The sequence below is a fragment of the Rhinoderma darwinii genome, chromosome 2 (assembly GCF_050947455.1).
Source record: "Rhinoderma darwinii isolate aRhiDar2 chromosome 2, aRhiDar2.hap1, whole genome shotgun sequence".
Taxonomy (NCBI): Eukaryota; Metazoa; Chordata; class Amphibia; order Anura; family Rhinodermatidae; genus Rhinoderma; species Rhinoderma darwinii.
The window spans coordinates 118498477-118523350 of NC_134688.1; the positions used below are offsets into that span (position 1 = coordinate 118498477).

Sequence of the window (24874 nt, forward strand, 5' to 3'; positions counted from 1 at the left end):
CCCCTCTTCCTGTGAATAGCACCACTGTAGCTCCCTGAAGGAGTGGAATGCCCCTGTGGCCCTGGACGGAGCGCTTGATGTCTGTGTCCATATATGGACAGTGACATCAGTGGCAACTCCTAAAGCGGAATCTCCGCCCACAGCTTTGCTGACGCTGTGACTGGGGATCCCACTCCAGGAGAAGCCCCTGACATCCATTTATGGACAGTGACGTCAGGGGCTTCTCCAGGAGCCGAATCACCAGTCACCGCGCCGGCAACGCTTTGGATGGGTATTCTGCTTCAGGAGTTTCCCCAGATGTCACGGTCTATATATGGACAGAGGAGACATCAAGCGCTCCATCCAGGAGCGGAATCCCCGGCCACAGGGGCATTCTGCTCCTTCAGGGAGCTAAAGTGGCGCTACGTTAAGCAAAATCCTAAAACTGTTGCTAGCCCTTCTCAAAGCTAAAGAAATCCCTTACCGTTGGGGTTTCCCATTCCAACTGCTAGCCCACAATGATGGGAAATCTGCTTCTTCTCGCCTACTTGGAGATCTTTCACATTTTATGGGTGCATTTGAACTCACCATGGTATCCTTACCGGCTTGGCCCTCTCCTGCCTGTTTGCTTGATATACCTCATCAGGAGCCCTGGAAAGCAGTGGTCTGTCTCTGCTACTTTACCACCGAACACCTGAAGCGATTAAAGGGACAGTGTCATGATTATTTTTTTTTATTAATTTGTGTTTTTATTTAATAAAATATTATATTGACTTTATTTAATTTTTCACACACAGTTTTTTTTAATTAACACTATTACTTTACTGGGGGCTGCCATGTTTTATTTAACCTGTGCATGTGTCTCTTAACGACACATACACAGATGGAATACGGATGCACAGTGCATAGGACACAATGAACGGGAGCCGTTCATTGCCTCTGCTATCTGGCTCTGTACATCGCAGCCGCAGTTCAGAGCCACACAGCAGAGAACCTGGTTTGTAGGGAGATAGCAGGTGCCATTATGAAGACCGGCTGCACTGCAGGTAAGGTGTGTGTATGTCTCTGTGCCTCTCTCACAGCCCCCCGCTCTCGTGACCCCCCCCTAGGCCCTCCCCCGGTGCCCGCTCCCACACCTGCCTTAACTGTGTGTGTGTCTGTATGTAGCAGTGATGAGTGTGTGTATGTAGCAGTACTGTGTGTGTGTTTGTGTGTGCAGCAAAGCTGAGTGTGTGTCTATGTAGCAGTGCTGTGTGTGTGTGTGTGTGTGTGTGCAGCAGAGTTGAGTGTGTGTCTGTATGTAGCAGTGCTGAGTGTGTGTGGATGTGCAGCAGAGCTGAGTGTGTCTGTATGTAGCAGTGCTGTGTGTGTGCGTAAATCAGAGCGGAGTGTGTGTTTGTATGTAGCAGTGCTGAGTGTGTGTGTGTGTGTGCAGCAGAGCTGAGTCTGTGTGTAGCACTGCTGAGTGTGTGTCTGCATGTAGCAGTGCTGTGTATGTAGCAGTGCTGAGTGTGTGTAGCAGTGCTGAGTGTGTGTGTGTGTGTGTGTGCAGCAGAGCTGAGCGTCTGTGTGTAGCAGAGCTGTGTGTGTTCGCTTGCGCAGCAGAGCTGTGTCCTATTTTTGTGCAGTGGAGTATGCACGGGCACCGCTGATCCTTCATATCCGCTTATCAGCTGTTTTGAAGAATCAGCGGCGAGCACCCACCCCCCCCCCCACACACACACAGACACGCACGCACGCACACACAAATCCCCCCAAACATGCAAAATCAAGCGTAATCAAGTGTTTTTTTTATGCGGCTTTTGGCACGTAAAATGCACAAAAAATGCATGTCAAATACACGCCGTGTGAACCTGTCAACTGAAAAGTCATTCACTTCACTTTCATCATTCTAAGGGTATGTTCAGGGTAAACGTCCCGAAAAACAGCTGAAAAATCGGAAGCAGAATGCCTAGAAACATCTGCCCATTGGCTTCATTGGGAAATATGGCATTCTGTTCCGACGGGGCGTTTTTTACGCGGCCGTTTTCCAAAAACGGCACGTAAAAAGACGCCCGCCAAAAAGAAATGCATATCACTTCTTGGGACGTTTTTTGGAGCCGTTTTTCATTGACTCTATAGAAAAACAGCTCCAAAAACGTCTGTAAAAAACGCCGCCAAAAACGCAAGTTTGATTAAGTTTGATTTGTTTAGTACGTTTGTGAACATACCCTAAGGGTATGTTCACACGCACTAATTACGGACGTAATTCGGGCGTTTTTGCCCCGAATTACGTCCGAAAAATGCGCCTCGATAGCGTTGACAAACATCTGCCCATTGAAAGCAATGGGCTGACGTTTGTCTGTTCACACAAGGCGTATAATTACGCGCCGCTGTCAAACTTCTTTGGGCGTAATTGGAGCCGTTATTCATTGACTCCAATGAAAAGCAGCGCCAATTACGTCCGTAATGGACGCGGCGTTCAAGCGCCTGCACATGCCGTTACGGCTGAAATTACGGTAATGTTTCCTCCTGAAAACATCCCCGTAATTTCAGCCGTTACGGACGCTGTCGTGTGAACATACCTTTTGGTGTGTCCTATAGCTTCTGCCAGCTGCAATTTGTACAATCACACCCAAAAGGGCAGCCAGACACTGCTTAGCAATTTGAAGACACCTTTTCCTGGATTGTAGAGGGGGGGGGGGGTGAGATTCTTAAATGTTGTGCTTTTTTCTCAGTCATTCATTTGTAAAAACTGCCTGACGAAGGGGCGTGTGTGCTCTGAAAGCTTGCATATAGAACTTTCATGGTTAGCCAATAAAGGTATTCTACCTACTATACTTTTGTTTTTTTTGACACAAAAGTAATTGACATTGCATATTGTTTCTGGCTAACACGGTACTACACTATTTTTTACTGTACTTCCTGACAAAAACAAGAAATTTGTACATTTCACCTCTACTTTGCTTTAAATTTCTGTGAAATGCATAAAGGGTAAATAAACTTTCTAAATGCTGTTCTGAATAATTTGAGGGGTCTAGTTTCTAAAATGGGGTGTTTTATGGGGGTTTCTAATATATGGGCACCTCAAACCACTTCAGAACTGAACTGGTACCTAAAAAAAAGAGGCTTTTGAAGTTTTCTTCAAAATATGAGAAATTGCTGCATATGTTCTAAGCCTTGTAACCAGGGGCGTAACTAGGAAAGACTGGGCCCCATAGCAAACTTTTGACTGGGGCCCCCCGTCCCCTGGGTGTCACACAACCCCCCCCCCCTTGTAGATAGTGCCTTTTTTACAGCCCCCCCTGTAGATAACGCCATACAGCCCCCTCTGTAGAGGACGCCATGCAGGATCCCCCCACCCCCTGTAGGTAACGCCATACAGCTCCCCTGTAGATAACGTCATACAGCCCTCCTGTAGGTAACGCCATGCAGAGTCCCCCCTGTAGGTAACGCCATGCAGAGTCCCCCCCTGTAGGTAACGCCATGCAGATTCCCCCCCTGTAGGTAACGCCATGCAGATTCCCCCCCTGTAGGTAACGCCATACAGAGTCCCCCCCCTGTAGGTAACGCCATGCAGAGTCCCCCCCTGTAGGTAACGCCATACAGAGTCCCCCCCCTGTAGGTAACGCCATACAGAGTCCCCCCCCTGTAGGTAACGCCATACAGAGTCCCCCCCCCTGTAGGTAACGCCATAGAGTCCCCCCCCCTGTAGGTAACGCCATGCAGATTCCCCCCCTGTAGGTAACGCCATGCAGAGTCGTCGTCCCCTGTAGGTAATGCCATGCAGTCGTCCCACCCTGTAGGTAGCGCCATGCAGAGTCCCCCCCCCCCCGTAGGTAACGACATGCAGAATCCCCCCCTGTAGATAACGCCATGCAGAGTCCCCCCCATAGGTAACGCCATGCAGAGTCCCCCCCCCCCCCGTAGGTAACGCCATGCAGAGTCCCCCCTGTAAGTAACGCCATGCAGAGTCGTCGTCCCCTGTAGGTAACGGCGTGCAGAGTCCCCCGCCCTGTAGGTAACGGCATGCAGAGTCCCCCCCCCTGTAGGTAACGCCATGTAGAGTCCCCCCCCTGTAGGTAATGGCATGCAGAGTCTTTCCCCCCTGTAGGTAACGGCATGCAGAGTCCCCCCCCCCTGTAGGTAACGCCATGCAGAGTCCCCCCCTGTAGGTAACGCCATGCAGAGTCCCCCCCTGTAGGTAACGCCATGCAGAGTCCCCCCCTGTAGGTAACGCCATGCAAAGTCTCCCCCCCTGTAGGTAACGGCATGCAGAGTCCCCCCCCTGTAGGTAACGGCATGCAGAGTCCCCCCCCTGTAGGTAACGCCATGCAGAGTCCCCCCCCTGTAGGTAACGCCATGCAGAGTCCCCCCCTGTAGGTAACGCCATGCAGAGTCCCCCCCTGTAGGTAACGCCATGCAGAGTCCCCCCCTGTAGGTAACGCCATGCAAAGTCTCCCCCCCTGTAGGTAACGGCATGCAGAGTCCCCCCCCCTGTAGGTAACGGCATGCAGAGTCCCCCCCCTGTAGGTAACGCCATGCAGAGTCCACCCCCCCTGTAGGTAACGCCATGCAGAGTCGTCCCCCCTGTAGGTAACGCCATGCAGAGTCGTCCCCCCCTGTAGGTAACGCCATGCATCCCCTATCCACAGGATAGGGGATACATGTGTGATCGCTGGCAGCGATCGGGAGAACGGGGGACCGAAAGTTCCCCGAAGTTCTCCATGACTAACCTCTGACTTCCGGCGTCTGCGCAGCTCAATAAAAATGAAAGGAGCGCTGGTCACGCATGCACACAAGCGCGACCAGCGCTCCATTCATTTCTACGGAGCTGCCGACACAGACCCCGGAAGTCCGAGGTTTGTCATGGAGAACTTCAGGGGACTTTCAGTCCCCCGTTCTCCTTATCGCTGCCAGCGATCACACATGTATCCCCTATCCTGTGGATAGGGGATACATGTCTTTCGTTTAATGGCAGAGCGGGGAGATACCTCCCTGCTCTGCCGTAGTGTTCAGTGGCGTCGCGCTGTAGCAGCCATAGCAGCTGCTAGCGGAGCCTCCGGCCATGGTGGGGGCCCGTGCCGGCGGGGGCGACACGGGCCCCCTCATGCCGCGGGCCCCGTAGCAGCTGCTACGGCGGTAGTTACGCCACTGCTTGTAACATCCTAGAAAAATTAAAGAATGTTCAAAAAATTATGTCGACATATGGGAAATGTGAAGTAGTAACTATTTTGGGTGGTCTTTAAATTAAAAAAAATGCTATTTTTTCCAAAATTTGGTCTAAATTTTGCTATTTTTCACAAATAAACACTGAATATATCGACCAAATGTTACCACTAAAATAAAGACCAATGTCTCACGAGAAAACTATCTCAGAACCGCTTGGATAGGTATAAGCATTCCGAAGTTATTACCACATAAAGTGAGAAAAGAGGCTCTGTCACCACATTATAAGTGCCCTATCTTCTACATAATGTGATTAACGCTGTAATGTAGATTACAGCAGTGTTTTTTTATTTAGAAAAATGATCAATTTTGACAGTTATGTTTTTTAGCTTTTGACCAAGTGGGCGTTGTAAAGAGAAGTGTATGACGCTGACCAATCAGCATCATACACTTCTCTCCATTCATGTATTCAGCACATAGTGGATCTTGCTAGATCATGATGTGCTGTCACTTACTCACACATTAACGTTTCTGAAGTGTCTTGAGAGTGAATAGACATCGCTTCCAGCCAGGCCGCGATGTCTATTTACAATCCTGACACTTCGGTAACGTTTGTGTGGGAGTTTATGTATCGTTTATGTAACGTTTATGTATCGTAAAATAATACCAATAAAAACTAAAGCTCGCCCCGCAAAAAATAAACCCTCATAACGCTCAATCGACGAAATAATAAAAAAGTTAGAGATTTAAGAATGTGGCGACAAAATACAATTATTTTTTTTAACACAGTTTTTTCTTTGTAAAAGTAGTAAAACTATATAAACTATACCGTAATTGTATCAACCCATAGAATAAAGCTAACAAGTCATTTTTACCGAATGATCAACGCCGTAAAAACGAAACCCAAAAACAATGTCAGAATCCCTGTTTTTTGCCCATTTCACCACACAAATATTTTTTTTCAATTTCCTAGTACAGTATATGATAGATTAAATGGTGCCATGAAAAACTACAACTCGTTCTGCAATCAACAAACCCGCATATGGCTATGTCAACGGAAAAATAAAAAAGTAATGGCTTTTGGAATGCGGTGAGGAAAAAATGAAAATTTCAAACCGAAAATTGGCTGCAGAGGGAAGGGGTTAAAAAAACTAATCCATAGCCAGTTTTACGAACTCAGTGATAAAAGTGGGGAACTTTTAGTTAGAGCTTTACACCCATGGTAATGTGCCACCTTTATACCTCATATCAATTCTATAGCTAAAGGAAAAGTCCTTTCCACGTCTAACAGTCTCTCTGTTTTTAGTGACTATTATAAATCTCTCTATAATCTCAAATGCCACTATCATGATATGCTAACCCCTATATGATAAAATTAAAGAATACCTAAATCTACATTGTCTCTGTACCCTCCCTCATGAGTCTCCGGAGCGCCTGGAGAGGGAATATACTATTGATTGATTAAAACTGGAAACAGTCCGGGTTTATAAGCTATTTCACTATTTGCTTGGCCCAGTTTTTTTGCCGGTTTGTAATTATGTATCTGCTGGGGGCGGTTTCCCTCCTCAGGCCCTATTGGCACATATCCCAAACTAGGTAAACAGGGCAAGGATACCTCAGAATGTGGAAACTACAGGCCAAGCTCAATAATTAATATCGACGTGAAGATGTATGCCAAGCTGATCTCCTCTAGACTTCAACCATTGCACTCCTTGGTGGTTACCATGCATCAAGTGTGTTTTGTACCCGGCTGTGTGGCTAGAGACAACACCATCAAGACCATGTCCCTTCTCTCATGGACTAGGCATGGTGGTTCTCCCATGTGTCTTCTTTCATTGGATTCTGAAAAGGCTTTTGAGCGATTTCACTGGAAGTACCTCCATTTGACCCTTGGAGGGCTGGGATTACGGGACCTCATGGTACATCAGATCATGGCCCTGTATCAATTTACTATGGCTCAGGTCCAAGTTAATGGTTCCCTCTCTATGCCCTTCCCCATAGGTACTCATCAGGGGTGCTCCCTCTTTCCATTGCTCTACATCTTAGTTATGGAACATTTAGCAGTAGATCTTAGGGTCAACTTCTTCGTTAGGGAATGCGAATAGGCCAGAACACAAACTCGCCCTTTTTGCAGATTACCTCCCCACTGACCAGTCTTCAGAATATTCATTCGGAATTACATCTATTTGACTCCCCCAGTAATGTTAAAGTTAATATCCATAAATCGGAAATGCTGAACATTAACCTCTCTAGCCCCTTAGTTTCCCAAATGTTTCCTTTTCCTATTTCGCTGGCAAATGGACTCACTCACATATTTAGGAATTGAGATTACTCATGACGACACCACCTCATATATACTGTCCAGTTTTCTACCTGACTTTGTTTAATTTTACAGGATCTGCCTCAATATTACAAACTCCAACTTTTCTGGTTTGTATGGGTTAAAGTGTTAAAAATTGATATTTTACCATGTCTCCTTTATGTGTTTCAAACTATGCCAGCATTGTATTTTGCACGCTTGAAATTGGTATGCCCCTGCTTTATTTGAAACCATAAGCGTCCACGTACAGTGAAGGAAATAAGTATTTGATCCCTTGCTGATTTTGTAAGTTTGCCCACTGTCAAAGACATGAACAGTCTAGAATTTTTAGGCTAGGTTAATTTTACCAGTGAGAGATAGATTATATAAAAAAAAAAAAAAAAGAAAATCACATAGTCAAAATTATATATATTTATTTGCATTGTGCACAGAGAAATAAGTATTTGATCCCTTTGGCAAACAAGACTTAATACTTGGTGGCAAAACCCTTGTTGGCAAACACAGCAGTCAGACGTTTTTTGTAGTTGATGATGAGGTTTGCACACATGTTAGATGGAATTTTGGCCCACTCCTCTTTGCAGATCATCTGTAAATCATTAAGATTTCGAGGCTGTCGCTTGGCAACTCGGATGTTCAGCTCCCTCCATAAGTTTTCGATGGGATTAAGGTCTGGAGACTGGCTAGGCCACTCCATGACCTTAATGTGCTTCTTTTTGAGCCACTCCTTTGTTGCCTTGGCTGTATGTTTCGGGTCATTGTCGTGCTGGAAGACCCAGCCACGAGCCATTTTTAATGTCCTGGTGGAGGGAAGGAGGTTGTCACTCACGATTTGACAGTACATGGCTCCATCCATTCTCCCATTGATGCGGTGAATTAGTCCTGTGCCCTTAGCAGAGAAACACCCCCAAAACATAATGTTTCCACCTCCATGCTTGACAGTGGGGATGGTGTTCTTTGGGTCATAGGCAGCATTTCTCTTCCTCCAAACACGGCGAGTTGAGTTAATGCCAAAGAGCTCAATTTTAGTCTCATCTGACCACAGCACCTTCTCCCAATCACTCTCAGAATCATCCAGATGTTCATTTGCAAACTTCAGACGGGCCTGTACATGTGCCTTCTTGAGCAGGGGGACCTTGCGGGCACTGCAGGATTTTAATCCATTACGGCGAAATGTGTTACCAATGTTTTTTTTGGTGACTGTGGTCCCAGCTGCCTTGAGATCATTAACAAGTTCTGCCCGTGTAGTTTTCGGCTGAGCTCTCACCTTCCTCAGGATCAAGGATACCCCACGAGGTGAGATTTTGCATGGAGCCCCAGATCGATGTCGATTGACAGTCATTTTGTATGTCTTCCATTTTCTTACTATTGCACCAACAGTTGTCTCCTTCTCACCCAGCGTCTTACTTATGGTTTTGTAGCCCATTCCAGCCTTGTGCAGGTCTATGATCTTGTCCCTGACATCCTTAGAAAGCTCTTTGGTCTTGCCCATGTTGTAGAGGTTAGAGTCAGACTGATTAATTGAGTCTGTGGACAGGAGTCTTTTATACAGGTAACCATTTAAGACAGCTGTCTTTAATGCAGGCACCAAGTTGATTTGGAGCGTGTAACTGGTCTGGAGGAGGCTGAACTTTTAATGGTTGGTAGGGGATCAAATACTTATTTCTCTATGCACAATGCAAATAAATATATATAATTTTGACTATGTGATTTTCTTTTTTTTTTTTTTATATAATCTATCTCTCACTGGTAAAATTAACCTTGCCTAAAAATTCTAGACTGTTCATGTCTTTGACAGTGGGCAAACTTACAAAATCAGCAAGGGATCAAATACTTATTTCCTTCACTGTAACCTATTGTTTTCTTTGCAGACATAAACTGGTTGGAGATGTGGGGCTCCCTGACTTTGTTGTGTACAACAGAGCCACTTTAGGCACCTGTATCCCGGACCTCTTCCATTATCGGTTGACTTGGACGATCACTTCAAACACAGTGATGTCCATGGACAAGTTACCTCTTTGAACATTTATGTCTCCCAAAGGATCATCCACTACATAAGATGTGTCTTATTTATGGGTTGTTTCCGAGTGGGCAGACTTCTAATTTGGACCTTCCTTTATTCTCTAAGTGGGAATCAGAACTTCATAGGTCAATTTCCAGAGAGGATCATTCTAAGGTCTTGCTGCTCACCCACAAATCTTACATTTCCTGCTACATTCAGTAGAAAAAAATCTAGAAATTCTCTTCTGATGGTATAGGTACCCAGACAGGCTTCATGCCATATACCCATTCATTCTAGCTACATGTTGGTGTTGAGAACGTATGATTGACACATACCCTCACATGTGGTGGGATTGCTTACAGGTTCAACCATACAACATGGTCAAATAATCAGATGTGTCTCGCTTCATGGCTCTGGATCTTTTTTCCCTATGTCACGGCTCTGTTTTCAGAAAGGTTTGCTCACATATTTTTTGACAGCGGCTCTGAGGCTTATCCCTAGGTATTAGAAGTCTACGACTCCGCCCCATCTCTGAATTTCTAACTTAGTTGAATGGTATTTACCACATACAGGAATTAGTAGCTCAGTTCTCACACTCTAGTCTCCCTGGTTATTACATAGAGACATTGCGTCTTTCTCTCCCTGGATTGCTCCTCATTTGTGAGTTTATCACTTGAATCAAGGTATGCTATTCCTGTAACCGCTCATCCCTTCTTCCCCCGTCCTTCCTTCTCTCTCCCCCTCCTTTTTTATGCTGTGCTCCCCTTTTTCATTATCCTCTGTTTCCCCTATTCTGCAGTTTACTGACCACCCAATGAAAAATACCTGTGACCTTGATATGTTTTATAGGCAGATGTATTTTACACATACCGTTGGCTTTCTTTTTTTTTTTTTTTTTGCTGTGAATGGCTGCTTATTGTTTGCTCTTCTGCCAAAATTGTGATTTTAATAAAAAACTATGATTTACCATAAATACACTTGTTCTGAAAGGCCCCTGAGTCTGCAACACGACTAAGCAAGCAACATGAAGACCAAGGAGCTCTCCAAACAGGTCAAAGACAAAGTTGTGGAAAAGTATAGATTAGGATTCGGTTATAAAAAGAATAACCCAAACTTTGAACATCCCACGGAGCATCATTAAATCCATTATTACAAAATGGAAAGAATATGACAAACCTAACAGAAGAAATCCATCCACCAAAACTCAAAGACTGGGCAAGGAGGGCATTAATCCGAGATTTGGCAAAGACACCAACGATAACACTGAGGCCGCATTCAGACAGCTACGTTCAGTCTGCTTAAAGAAAAACATAAGAAAACAGGTTTTAGGTTCATGAAACCGCATGTGGCAGACTACCCAAACATATGGAAGAAGGTTCTCTGTTCAGATGGGACTAAAATATAACTTTTTGGCTATCATGGGAACTGCTATGTGCTGTGAAAACCCAACTCTTCTCATCACATCAAGAACACCATTGCCATAGTGAAGCATGGTGGAGGCAGCATTATGCTGTGGGAAAGCTTTACTTTCGCTGGAACTAGAAAAGTGGTCATGATTGAAGGCAAAATGGATGGCAGTAAAAAACAGGGAAATTCTTGAGGAAAAGCTGTTTCAGCCTTCCAGAAATTTAAGAATAGAGTGGAGAGTTAGGGTATGTTCACACGGCCTATTTTCGAAAAATCGGAAGTAGAACGTCTCCAAACATCTGCCCATTGATTTCAATTGGAAAACGGCGTTCTGTTCCGACGGAGTGTTTTTCTGCTACGTTTTTTACGCGTAAAAAAACGGCCGCGAAAAACAAGTGCAGGACACTTCTTGGGAAGTTTTTGGAGCTGTTTTTCATAGATACTATTGAAAAAAGCTCCAAAAAAACCGCAGCGTAAAACGCAGCGAAAATCGCCAGTGGCACAAAATAACGTCTGAAAATCAGGAGCTGTTTTCTCTTGAAAACAGCTCCGTATTTTCAGACGTTTTTGGTCACTGCGTGTGAACATACCCTTACCTTTCAGCAGAATAATGACCTTAAACATACTACTTCAGCTACAATGGAGTGGTTTAAGGGGAAACATTTCATTGTCTTGGTATGGCCTAGTCAAAGTCCAGACCGCAATCCAATTGAGAATCTGTGGCATGACTTGAAGACTGCTGTACACCAACACAACCCATCTAACTTGAAGGAGTTGGAGCAGTTGGCCTCCACAATCACTAGACCTAAACCCAAATGAGAACGTTTGGGATGAGTTAGACTGCCGAGTGAAGGATAAGCAGCCAACAAGTGCTCAGTACTACTGGGAACTCCTTCATAACTGTTTGCAAACCATTCCAGATGACTACGTTATGAACCTGATTGAGAGAATGCCAAGAGTATGCAAAGCAGTCATCAAAGCAAAAGGGGCTACTTTAACTCCTTCCCGCTTTGGCCACTTTTTACCTTCCTGACAGAGCCTCATTTTCCAAATCTGACATGTTTCCGTTTATGTAGTAATAGCTTCGGAATACTTTTACCTATCCAAACGATTCTGAGATTGTTTTCTCGTGACACATTGGACTTTTTGTTACTGTTAAAATTTGCTCGGTACATTTAGTATTTAGTTGTGAAAAACAGCAAAATTTAGGGAAAAATTGCAAAAATTAGCATTTTTCGAAATTTAAATGTATCTGCTTGTAAGTTACAGTTATACCACAAAAAATTGTTGCTAATTTACATTCTCCACATGTCTACTTTAGATTGGCATTGTTTTTTGAACATTCTTTTATTTTTCTAGGACGTTACAAGGCTTACAACTTTAGCAGCAATTTCTCACATTTTCAAGTAAATTTAAAAAGGCAATTTTTTCAGGGACGAGTTCAGTTGTGTAGTGGCTTTTAGGTCCTTATATATATTAGAAACCCCCAATAAGTCACCACATTTTAAAAACTTCACCCCTCAAAGTATTTAAAACAGCATCAGAAAGTTTGTTAACCCTTTAGACGTTTCACAGGAATTAGACCAAAGTAAGTAGTGAAATTTACAAATTTCATTTTTTTTTTTGCAGAAGTTCATTTTGAGTCAATTTTTTTGTAACACAAAGTTTTACCAGAGAAACGCAAATAAATATTTATTGCCCAGGTTCTGCAGTTTTAGGAAATATCCCACATGTGGCCCTAGTGTGCTTATAGACTGAAGCACAGGTCTCAGAAGCAAAGGAGTAACTAGTGGATTTTAGGCCACCTTTTTATTAGAATATATATCAGCCACTATGTCAGGTTTGAAGGGCAGTGTCAAAACAGTGGAAATCCCCCAAAAGTGAACCCATTTGGGAAACTACACTCCTCAAGGAAATTATCTAGGGGTATAGTGAACATTTTGACCCTACAGGTTTATTGCAAACAAAAATCTACATTCTTTTAAGGAAAATGTAGGTTTAGCTAATTTTTTCCCATTTCCAAAAGGACTAAAGGAAAAAAAGCACCACAACATTTGTAAAGCAATTTCTCCCGAGTAAAACAATACCCCATATGTGGTCATAAACGGCTGTTTGGACACACAGCAAGGCTTAGAATGGAAAGAGTGCCATTTGCAAAGCCCCTGAGGGACCAAAGCAGTGAAAACACCCAAAAAGTGACTCCATTTAGGAAACGACATCCCTTGAGGAATTCATCTAGGGGTGTAGTGGGCATTTTGACTCCACAGGTGTTTCATAGATTTTATTAGAATTGGGTAGTGAAAATAAAAACAATCCTTTTTCTTCAATGAGATGTAACTTTAGCTCAAAATTTTTCATTTTCTCAACAAATAAAGGAAAAAAGAACCTCAACATTTGTAAAGCAACTTCTCTGGAGTACGGAAATACCCCATATGTGGTCATAAACTGCTGTTGGGCCACACGGCAAGGATCAGAAGAGAAGGAGCACCATTTGGCTTTTGGAGTACAGATTTTGCTGGATTGGTTTCTTGACACCATGTCCCTTTTGCAAAGCCCCTAAGGTACAAGTACAGTGGAAACTACCCAAAAAGGACTCCATTTGGGATACTACACCCCTTGAGGAATGAATCTAGGAGTGTAGTGAGCATTTTGACCCCGCAGGTGTTTCATAAATTTTATTTGAATTGGGCAGTGAAAATAAAAATATATATTTTTTCCAATAAGACATAGCTTTAGTTCAAAATTTTTCATTTTCTCAAAAAATAAAGGAGAAAAAGCACCCCAACATTTGTAAAGCAATTTCTCCCAAGTACAGCAATACCTGATATGCGGTCATAAACTACTTTTTGGGCACATGGCAGGGCTCAGAAGGGAAGGAGCACCATTTTACTTTTGGAGTGCAGATTTTGCTGGATTGGTTTCTGGTCGCTATGTAGCATTTGCAAAGCCCCTGTGGGACCAAAACAGTGGAAACCCCCCAGAAATTACCCCAGTTTGGAAACTACACCGCTCAAGGTATTCAACTAGGGGTGTAATGAGCACGTTAACCCTGCAGGTGTTTTGCAGAAATTAGTGTGCACTCGATGTTGCAGAGTGAAAATGGGATATTTTTCCATAGATATGCCAATATGTGGTGCACAGCTTGTGCCACCATAACAAGACAGCGCTCTAATTATTATGCTGTTTCCCGGTTTTAGAATCACCCTACATGGGGCACTAATCTTTTGCCTGGACATTCGACAGGGCTCAGGAGTGAAAGAGTACCATGCGAAATTGAGGCCTAATTTGGCGACTTACAAAGTATTGCTTCACAATTGCAGAGCTCTGATGTGAAATAATAAAAGAAACCGCTGAGAAGTGACCCCATTTTGGAAACTACACCCCTCAAGCCATTTATTAAGAGGTGTAGTGAGCATTTTCACCCCACAGGTCTTTTCCATAAATGAATGCGCTGCGGATGGTGCAAAATAAAAATTAAAATTTTTCCCCAGATATGCCAATTCAGTGGCAAATATGTCATGCCCAGCTTATGCCACTGGAGACACACACACCAAAAATTGTTAAAAGGGTTCTCCCGGGTATGGCGGTGCCATATATGTGGAAATAAACTGCTGTAGGGCTCAGAAGGGAGGGAGCGCCATTTGGCTTTTGAAGCGTAGATTTTGCTTGGTAGGAGATTTGTTAGGAGTTTTTTTGGAATTTCAGTTTATAATGTGGGAGTACATGTAAGCAGGGCAGAGTACATCAGGAGCATAGTCAGGTGGTATAATAATGGGGTAAAAAAAAACAATAAAATAATCCATAGATGTTTCTTACACTGCGAAGCAAACCTTTCTGCACAGGACAGTGTCTCACTGATAAATGTCCTTCCTTGTCCCCCTTTTGGTCCACACTCCGCAGCTTTGCAGTTTGGGGAATTTTGCTGCGAAGTTTTTTCCTGGTATAATACGGGCCCCCTCGCTTCCATCAGATATGTTTGGGCCCTCCCCTTCCTGGTTTCCTAATTTTAGGGCCCCGATAAATCGCCTCTTCAAACATAATAAATGTTCCCCTTGGGCCTGTACATCCGCATATTTTAATTTCCTGAGTTATTGGAGCCTTAACTAATTTTATTTTTTCATAGATGTAGTGGTATGAGGGCTGTTTTTTGCGGGATGAGCTGTAGTTATTATTGGTACCATTTTGGGTTACATGCAACTTTTTGATCACTTTTTATCCTATTTTTTTGGGAGGCCAGCTGACCAAAAAACAGCAATTCTGGCATAGTTTTTTTATACAGCGTTCCCCATGCGGTATAAATGACATGTCAACTTTATTCTGCAGGTCAGTACGATTCCGGCGATACCTAATTTATAGCACTTTTTTTATGTTTTACAACTCTTTGCCAATAAAATTACTTTTGTAAAAAGCATGTATTTTTTCTGTCGCCATGTTGTGATAACCATAACTTTTTTAATTTTTTCTCGACAGAGCTGTATGAGGGCTTGTTGTTTGCGAGAGGAGCTATAGGTTTTATAGGTACCATTTTTGGATACATATGACTTTTTGATCACTTTTTATTTCAATTTTTGTAGGGCAAAGTGACCAAAAAACAGAAATTCTGGCATTGTTGTTTACGTTTTTTTACGCCGTTCACCGCGTGGAATAAATAACATATTTTTATAGTTTAGACCGTTATGGTCGCGGCGATACCAAATATGTATGGTAATAATAAAGGACTTGATAAGGGAAAAAGGGCGATAGTGTTTTATTTTATTACTTGAAACTTTGATTATATTTTTTACAACTTTTTTTTTTCACTTTTTTTACACTTTTCTTTAGTCTCACTAGGGGACTTGAAGGTCCTACTGTCAGATTATTTTTTTTTTCTAATACTGCACCGACACCCCGGCAATTTCATTGCTGGTGTGCCGATTAGCTGCAAAAACCTTAAATGCAGCGATCACTTTTGACCGCTGCATTTAAGAGGTTGATGGCGGGGATCGAAGCTAACTTCGGTCCCCGCCATTACAGCTGGATGCCAGCTGTAAGATACAGCTGACATCCAGGGATGATGGCACCGCCATCCATTTGTTGTAAGTATAGGACATTTTGTGGGAAGGGGTTAAAGAATCGAAAATATAAAGCATATTCTGTTTTAACGCTTTTTTGTTTACTACGTAAGTTCATATGTGTTCCTTCACGGTTATCATGTATTCAACATGATTCTGCAATGTAGAAAATAAAAAAAAAACAAGAAAAAACATTGCATAAAAAATGTGTGACCAAATTTTTGCCTGGTACTGTGTGGAAAAAGGGGACTGAAACGTAGCACATGACATGGATTAAATAAATCACATTTTCTATTTTTTAAATTACTTTCTGGAGTGCTGCGATCATTTCGTATATATATATAATGTAAAATCACTGTAGGAGAACACCACTGTTCGTCTGGGTTCACACAGGGAGCTTTTATGATGTTTTTGCTATGCATTATTTATTTTTTTGTAAAAAGATGTGAGCTGTGAGTGAATGAGAAAATCCGATGTTCTACTTATGCACAGTTTTGTTTTTTTAGTGCAACATTTAGGTGATTTTAGAGCATGGTGCGGCTGTTTGAAATCACAGCATGGTCAAGGTAAAGTTCAGGGTTGGACATTCCATGTGTGTGACTCTGCAGCTAAGGAGGTTCATTGCTATCTGAGGGTATGTTCACACGAGGTCATTACGTCCGTAATTGACGGACGCATTTTGGCCGCAAGTACCGGACCGAACACAGTGCAGGGAGCCGGGCTCCTAGCATCATACTTATGTACGACGCTAGGAGTCCCGGCCTCGCTGCAGGACAACTGTCTCGTACTGAAAACATGATTACAGTACGGGACAGTAGTTCCACAGAGAGGCAGGGACTCCTAGCATCGTTCATAAGTATGATGCTAGGAGCCCGGCTCCCTGCACTGTGTTCGGTCCGCTACTTGCGGCCGAAATACGTCCATCAATTACGGACGTAATGCCCTCGTGTGAACATATTCTTAAAACAAAATGTGGTTCATTCTCTCTTTTAGATGACATTGTCTCACAATTAATGGTATATTTGCACAGTGCTGATGTAATGGATTTGCCTGACACAGCTTCTTTGTCGACGCCCGTGGTTAATCAGCCTGCATCTGTGCCTAGGTCTGTTAGAGTGACTCGATCTGCTACCAATCAGGCTGGGAGGCTGAGGAGTGGGAGAACCTATCACAGCCTGGCCAGACGGAGCTAGATCCCGCCCTCTGTCTATTTATACCTTAATTTCCTGCTCCTCATTTGCCTGTGATTCTTTCCTGTTTCCTGGCTCTGCTGCTCCCGCTATTATTATTGAACTTGCTTCATTTTAACCCTGGCTTTACTGACTGCGCTTCTGCTCTGCGTTTGGTACCTCGTACACTCCTGGTTTGACTCGTCTCGTTCACTACTCCGGTTGCTCACGGTGTTGCCGTGGGCAACTGCCCCATTTCCCTTAGCTTCTGTGTACCCTTGTCTATTTATTTGTCTGTCGTACACATATTGAGCGTAGGGACCGTCACCCAGTTGTACGCCGTAGCCTAGGACGGGCCGAGCAAGTAGGCAGGGACTGAGTGGCGGGTAGATTAAGGCTCACGTGTCTGTCTCCCTACCCCGTCATTACATAATCACAGGCCCATATACCTTTTCTACCCAGGTCCCTTACACAACTATAGACCCCCTTGAGACCCTGGCTCAGCAAATGCAGGGCCTCTCCCTACAGGTCCAAGCCCTGGCTCAGAGGGGCAACCAGCATGATGCTACACTGGTAGTGCCCTCCACCTCACCTCTTGAACCCCACCTCAAGTTGCCTGACCGGTTCTCAGGGGACCGGAAGACTTTTTTCTCCTTTCGGAAGAGTTGTAGGCTCTATTTCAATCTAAGGCCCCACTCCTCAGGTTCTGAGAGCCAGCGAGTGGGTATAATTATGTCCCGGCTCCAGGACGGGCCCCAAGAATAGGCTTTCTCCTTGGCTCCCGACGCCCCTGAACTTTCCTCGGTTGACCTTTTTTTTTCTGCTCTCGGGCTCATATATGACGAGACTGCCTTTGCCGAGTGTCAGCTGGTGACCTTACGTCAGGGTAAGAGACCCGTTGAGGAGTACTGTTCGGACTTTAGGAAGTGGTGTGTAGCTTCTCGGTGGAATGACCCTGCCTTGAGGTGCCAGTTTAGATTGGGTCTGTCGAACGCCCTGAAGGACCTGTTAGTTAGCTACCCCTCTTCTGACTCTCTAGATCAGGTTATGGCTTTAGCGGTACGACTACGCTCACTAAGTGCACGACAGACAAACAAACAAGGGTACACAGAAGCTAAGGGAAATGGGGCTATTGCCGACGGCAACCCCGTGAGCAACAAGAATAGTAAACGAGCCGAGTCAAACCAGGAGTGGACGAGGTACAAAACGCAGAGCAGGAGAATAGCGAACGAGCCGAGTCAAACCAGGAGAGGACGAGGTACAAAACGCAGAGCAGGAGAATAGTCAGTCAAGCCAGGGTCAATATGAAGCCGAAGACAAGTAGTAAACATCAGCAGCAAGCCAGGAAACAGACTGAAAGAATCACAGGCAAAGGAGGAGCAGGAAGTGAGGGTATAAATAGACAGAGGGCGGGAGCTAGCTCCGTCTGGCCAGGCTGTGATAGGCTCTCCCACTCCTCAGCCTCCCAGGCTGATTGGTGGAAGAAGGGGGTCACTCGACCAGACTTAGGGGCAGGTGCAGAGTGAGTAACCACGGGCGTCGACACAGAAGCTGTGTCTGGCCGATCCTTTACAGTACCCCCCTTTTATGAGGGGCCACTGGACCCTTTCTAGGTGGACCTGGCTTATAGGGGAATCGAAGATGGAACTTCCTGAGCAATACTGCAGCGTGAACATCCCGGGCGGGTACCCAAGTCCTCTCCTCAGGAACGTATCCTCTCCAATGGACCAGGTACTGGAGAGAGCCTTGGACCATCCTGCTGTCCACAATCTTGGCCACCTCGAATTCTACCCCTTCATGGGTGAGAACAGGGACCGGAGGTTTCCTCGAGGGGGCCAAGGATGGGGAGCAGCATTTCAGGAGGGAGGCATGAAAGACGTTGTGTATTCGAAAAGACGGGGGTAACTCCAGTCGGAAGGAGACAGGGTTAAGGACTTCAATGACCTTGTACGGCCCTATATACCTGGGAGCAAATTTTTGGGACGGGACTTTAAGGCGCAAATTTCTTGAAGACAGCCACACCAGATCCCCGACCACAAACAAGGGGTTAGCAGAACGTCTTCTATCTGCCTGGGACTTTTGTATGCTCTGGGACACCTCTAGGTTCTTCTGAACCTGGGCCCAGACTGTGCACAGTTCCCGATGAACGACATCTACCTCAGGATTGTTGGAACCACCAGGTGAAACGGAGGAGAACCGTGGATTGAACCCAAAATTACAGAAAAAGGGGGAGACCCCTGACGAGTTACTGACCCGGTTATTAAGGGAAAATTCAGCGAGGGAAATGAAGGAGACCCAATCATATTGACAGTCAGAGATAAAACACCTTAAATATTGTTCTAGAGACTGATTAGTCCTCTCAGTTTGGCCATTAGTTTCAGGATGGAAGGCCGAGGAGAAGGACAGATTAATCTCCAACTTTTTACAGAAGGCTCTCCAAAACAATGAAACAAATTGTACCCCTCTGTCAGAAACAATATTGACAGGAACCTCATGGAGACGCAGGATGTGTTTGATAAACAAGGTAGCTAACGTCTTAGCATTGGGTAGTTTCTTGAGGGGCACAAAGTGGCACATCTTACTGAAGCGGTCCACTACCACCCATACCACTGACTTGCCTTGAGAAGGAGGCAGATCGGTGATAAAATCCATGGAGATATGGGTCCAAGGTCTCTGGGGAATGGACAAAGAACATAGTAAGCCCGCTGGTCGGGACCTGGGAGTCTTGGACCTAGCACAAATTTCACAAGCGGCGACGTAGGCCTTAACGTCTTTAAGCAACCCAGGCCACCAATAGTCTCTGGCAATGAGGTGCTTGGTGCCCAGGATGTCTGGATGGCCAGATAGTGCAGAGTCATGATTCTCCCTGAGTACCCTTAGCCGGAATTGCAGGGGAACAAACAGCTTGTTCTCAGGAAGGTTCCCAGGAGCTGAACCTTGATCAACCGCAATTTCGGAGACTAAGTCAGAATCGACAGAGGAAATTATTATACCTGGGGGCAAAACACAAGCAGGATCTTCCTCCGAAGGAGGGCTGGCCATGAAGCTACGCGACAGTGCATCAGCCTTAATATTTTTAGACCCAGCCCTATAGGTGACCAAAAAGTTGAATCTAGTAAAAAATAACGGCCATCGAGCTTGTCTCGGGTTTAGCCTCCGGGCAGATTCTAGGAAAACCAGATTCTTGTGGTCGGTAAGGACCGTAACCTGGTGCCTAGCCCCCTCCAGGAAGTGGCGCCACTCTTCAAAAGCCCATTTAATGGCTAAGAATTCGTTGTTGCCAATGTCGTAGTTACTCTCAGTGGGTGAGAACTTCCTGGAGAAGTAGGCACAGGGATTGAGATGGGTGAGGGACCAGGTACCCTGGGACAAGACAGCACCCACTCCCACCTCAGAGGCGTCAACCTCCACGATAAGTGGCTCCATTTGGTTAGGCTGAATCAGCACTGGGGCCGAGATAAAGCACTTCTTAAGGATCTCAAAAGCCTGGACCGCCTCTGGAGGCCAATGGAGGAGATCAGCACCTTTGTGAGTGGAGCACCTTCCTGACATGCTCAATGTGGGAGGACCAGTCCTTGGAAAACACTAGGATGTCATCAAGGTAAACTACAAGAAATACCCCCAGGTAGTCTCTTAAAATCTAATTTATGAAATTCTGGAAGACCGCGGGAGCATTACACAACCCAAAGGGCATGACGAGGTATTCGAAATGACCTTCGGGCGTGTTAAACGCAGTCTTCCACTCATCCCCCTCTTTTACATAGTTACATAGTTACATAGTTAGTACGGCTGAAAAAAGACACATGTCCATCAAGTTCAACCAAGGGACGGGAAAAGGGAAGGAAAAATTTCTATACATAGGAGCTAATACTTTTTTGTTCTAGGAAATTATCTAAGCCTTTTTTAAAGCCATCTACTGTCCCTGCTGTGACCAGCTCCTGCGGTAGGCTATTCCATAGATTCACAGTTCTCACAGTAAAGAAGGCTTGTCGCCTCTGCAGGTTGAACCTTTTTTTTTCAAGACGGAGGGAGTGCCCCCTTGTTTTTTTAGGGGGTTTTACATGGAACAGGCTTTCACCATATTTTTTGTATGTGCCATTAATATATTTATATAAGTTAATCATGTCCCCCTTAGTCGTCTTTTTTCAAGACTAAATAGGTTTAATTCTTTTAATCTTTCCTCATAACTTAAATTCTCCATGCCCCTAATTAGCTTCGTTGCTCTTCTTTGTATTTTTTCCAACTCATGGGCATCCTTTCTATGAACTGGAGCCCAGAACTGAACTGCATATTCTAGATGAGGCCTCACTAATGCTTTGTAAAGTGGCAATATTACATCCCTGTCCCGTGAGTCCATGCCTCTTTTAATACACGACAATATCCTGCTGGCCTTTGAAGCAGCTGATTGACACTGCATGCTGTTATTTAGTTTATGATTTACAAGTACACCCAGATCCTTCTCAACAAGTGAATCCGCCAGTGTAGCTCCCCCTAGGACATATGATGCATGCAGGTTGTTGGTACCCAGATGCATAACTTTACATTTATCTACATTAAACTTCATCTGCCAAGTGGACGCCCAAACACTTAGTTTGTTTAAATCCGCTTGCAATTCATGAACATCTTCCATAGACTGAACTATATTACATAGCTTGGTGTCATCTGCAAAAATAGAAATAGTGCTATTAATCCCATCCTCTATATCATTAATAAATAAGTTGAATAATAGTGGTCCCAGCACTGAACCCTGGGGTACACCACTTATTACCGGGGACCATTCAGAGTAGGAATCATTGACCACAACTCTCTGGATACGGTCCTTGAGCCAATTCTCAATGCAATTACAAACTATATTTTCTAAACCTATAGTCCTTAATTTACCCATTAGGTGTCTATGGGGGACAGTGTCAAATGCCTTTGCAAAGTCCAAAAACACTAAATCCACAGCGGCCCCTCTGTCTAGGCTTCTGCTTACCTCTTCATAAAAACAGATTAGGTTAGTTTGACAACTTCTGTCCTTAGTAAAACCGTGCTGGCTGTCACTTATAATACTATTTTTTGTCACATAATCCTGTATATAGTCCCTCAATAGCCCCTCAAACATTTTCCCCACGATGGATGTTAAGCTTACTGGTCTATAATTACCCGGGGAAGACCTAGAGCCCTTTTTTAAAATAGGCACCACATTTGCCCTGCGCCAGTCCCTTGGCAGTATACCAGTCACTAGAGATTCTCTGAATATTATGAAAAGGGGGACAGAAATAACTGAACTAAGCTCTTTAAGAATTCTAGGGTGTAACCCATCTGGTCCCGGGGCCTTGTGCACATTTATTTTATTTAATTTAGCTTGGACCATATCTACATTCATCCAATTCAGTATATCAACTGATATATTAACAGCACTGGCACCGGCTACATCAGCTGCTCTTTCTTCAGTTGTATATACAGAGCTAAAGAACCCATTTAGTAACTCTGCCTTCTCTTGATCCCCTGTGACCAACTCCCCATTACCATTATCTAGGGGTCCTACATGTTCAGACCTTGGCTTTTTAGCATTTATATACTTGCAGAATTTTTTGGGATTTGTTTTACTATCCTTGGCCACCTGCCTTTCATTTTGTATTTTTGCTAATTTTATTACCTTTTTACAGATTTTATTAAGCTCTTTATATTTTACAAAGGCTGCAGATGTACCCTCAGATTTGTATTTTTTAAATGCCCTTTTTTTGTCATGTATTGCCCCTTTCACAGAAGGTGTAAGCCATGTGGGATTTAATTTGAGTCGTTTATACTTGTTACCTATAGGAATAAATTTTGCACTATAATAACTCAATGTAGATTTGAAAATCTCCCATTTATCATTTGTCCCATTATATGAGATTAGTTCTTCCCAGTCTATACCCTGAATTGCAGCCCTCATCCTGGGGAATTTGGCTTTCTTAAAATTAAATGTTTTTGCCCTCCCAGTCTGTGTTTGTTTTTTACAGTATAGGTAAAATGTAACTATATTGTGATCACTGTTACCGAGGTTTTCACGAACATTGACATTCCCAACAAGATCTGCATTATTAGAAATGACCAGATCCAACAGAGCTTCACCTCTAGTCGGGTCTTCCACAAACTGGCCCATAAAATTTTCCTGCAACAGGTTGAGGAAATGTCTCCCCTTTGCAGTTGAAGCTGAACCATGACACCAATTAATATCCCGGAAATTGATGCGGATAAGGTTATAAGCCCCCCGTAGATCAAACTTAGAGAACCAATGGGCCCCCTGAACCTGATTGAAGAGATCAGGAATCAAAGGAAGGGGATACTGGTTCCTTAGAGTGACCATATTCAAGTTTCCGTAATCAATGCACGGCCTAAGACCACCATCCTTCCCTACGAAGAAGAAGCCAGCACCAACCGGCGAAGTAGAGGGGCGAATGTAACCCTTGGCCAGGCATTCCTGGATATACTCTCTCATGGCTTCACGTTCGGGACAAGAGAGATTAAATATCCTACCCTTAGGGAGCTTAGCTGCTGGCACCAAATCGATTGTGCAATCGTATTCTCTATGAGGAGATAACGCTTCAGAGGCCTTTTTAGAAAAAACATCAGCAAAGTCCTGAATAAACTTAGGTAGAGTGTTCACCTCCTCAGGGAGAGAAATAGAATTAACAGAAAAACATGACGTCATGCATTCATTACCCCATTTGGTAAGATCCCCAGTATTCCAGTTAAACGCGGGATTATGCAACTGCAACCAGGGAAGGCCTAAAACCAAATCGGACGATAAACCCTGCATAACCAGTACAGAGCACTGCTCCAAATGCATGGAGCCAACAAGGAGTTCAAAAACAGGGGTATGCTTTGTAAAATAACCATTAGCAAGAGGAGTGGAGTCGATACCCACTACCGGGACAGGTTTAGGCAAATCAATCAATGGCATAGCTAGAGACATAGCAAATTCCACAGACATAATATTAGCAGAAGACCCTGAATCCACGAAGGCACTGCCGGTAGCAGACCTACCACCAAAAGAGACCTGAAAGGGAAGCAAGACCTTATTAGGTTTCATCTTTACGGGAAATACCTGTGCGCCCAAGTAACCTCCCCGATGATCACTTAGGCGCAGAAGTTCTTCTGGCTGCTTATTCTTATGCCTAGGGCAGTTGTTCACTTGATGCTTGTCCTCCCCACAGTAGAAGCAGAGACCATTCTTCCTGCGGATGTCTCTACGTTGTTGGGGAGACATGGAGGCCCCCGAGTTGCATTGGTTCATCCGAGTTTTCCGTGGAAGAACGAAGCAACGGAACTTCGGGAGCCATCATGGGGGAGCCAGAGGAGAAGGCACAAAAACGTTCAAGTCGTCGTTCCCTGAGACGTCGGTCAAGTCGTACCGCTAAAGCCATAACCTGATCTAGAGAGTCAGAAGAGGGGTAGCTAACTAACAGGTCCTTCAGGGCGTTCGACAGACCCAATCTAAACTGGCACCTCAAGGCAGGGTCATTCCACCGAGAAGCTACACACCACTTCCTAAAGTCCGAACAGTACTCCTCAACGGGTCCCTTACCCTGACGTAAGTTCACCAGCTGACTCTCGGCAAAGGCAGTCTTGTCAGTCTTGTCATATATGAGCCCGAGAGCAGAAAAAAAAAAGGTCAACAGAGGAAAGTTCAGGGGCGTCGGGAGCCAAGGAGAAGGCCCATTCTTGGGGCCCGTCCTGGAGCCGGGACATAATTATACCCACTCGCTGGCTCTCGGAACCTGAGGAGTGGGGCTTTAGACGGAAATAGAGCCTACAACTCTCCCGAAAGGAG

The 24874-nt window shown here is 44.5% G+C and overlaps 1 protein-coding gene across 1 annotated transcript in view; it reads right to left on the bottom strand.

Annotated features, from left to right (window-relative positions):
- Positions 1-610: 610 nt before the first annotated feature.
- The window catches only part of SPMIP11 (sperm microtubule inner protein 11), a 108411-nt gene continuing 84147 nt past the window's right edge, over positions 611-24874 (bottom strand). Inside the window, exon 4 of the mRNA XM_075852215.1 lies at positions 611-673. Within this exon, the coding sequence (XP_075708330.1) occupies positions 655-673 (19 nt within the window). The 3' untranslated portion in view covers positions 611-654. The remainder of the gene's footprint in view (positions 674-24874) is intronic.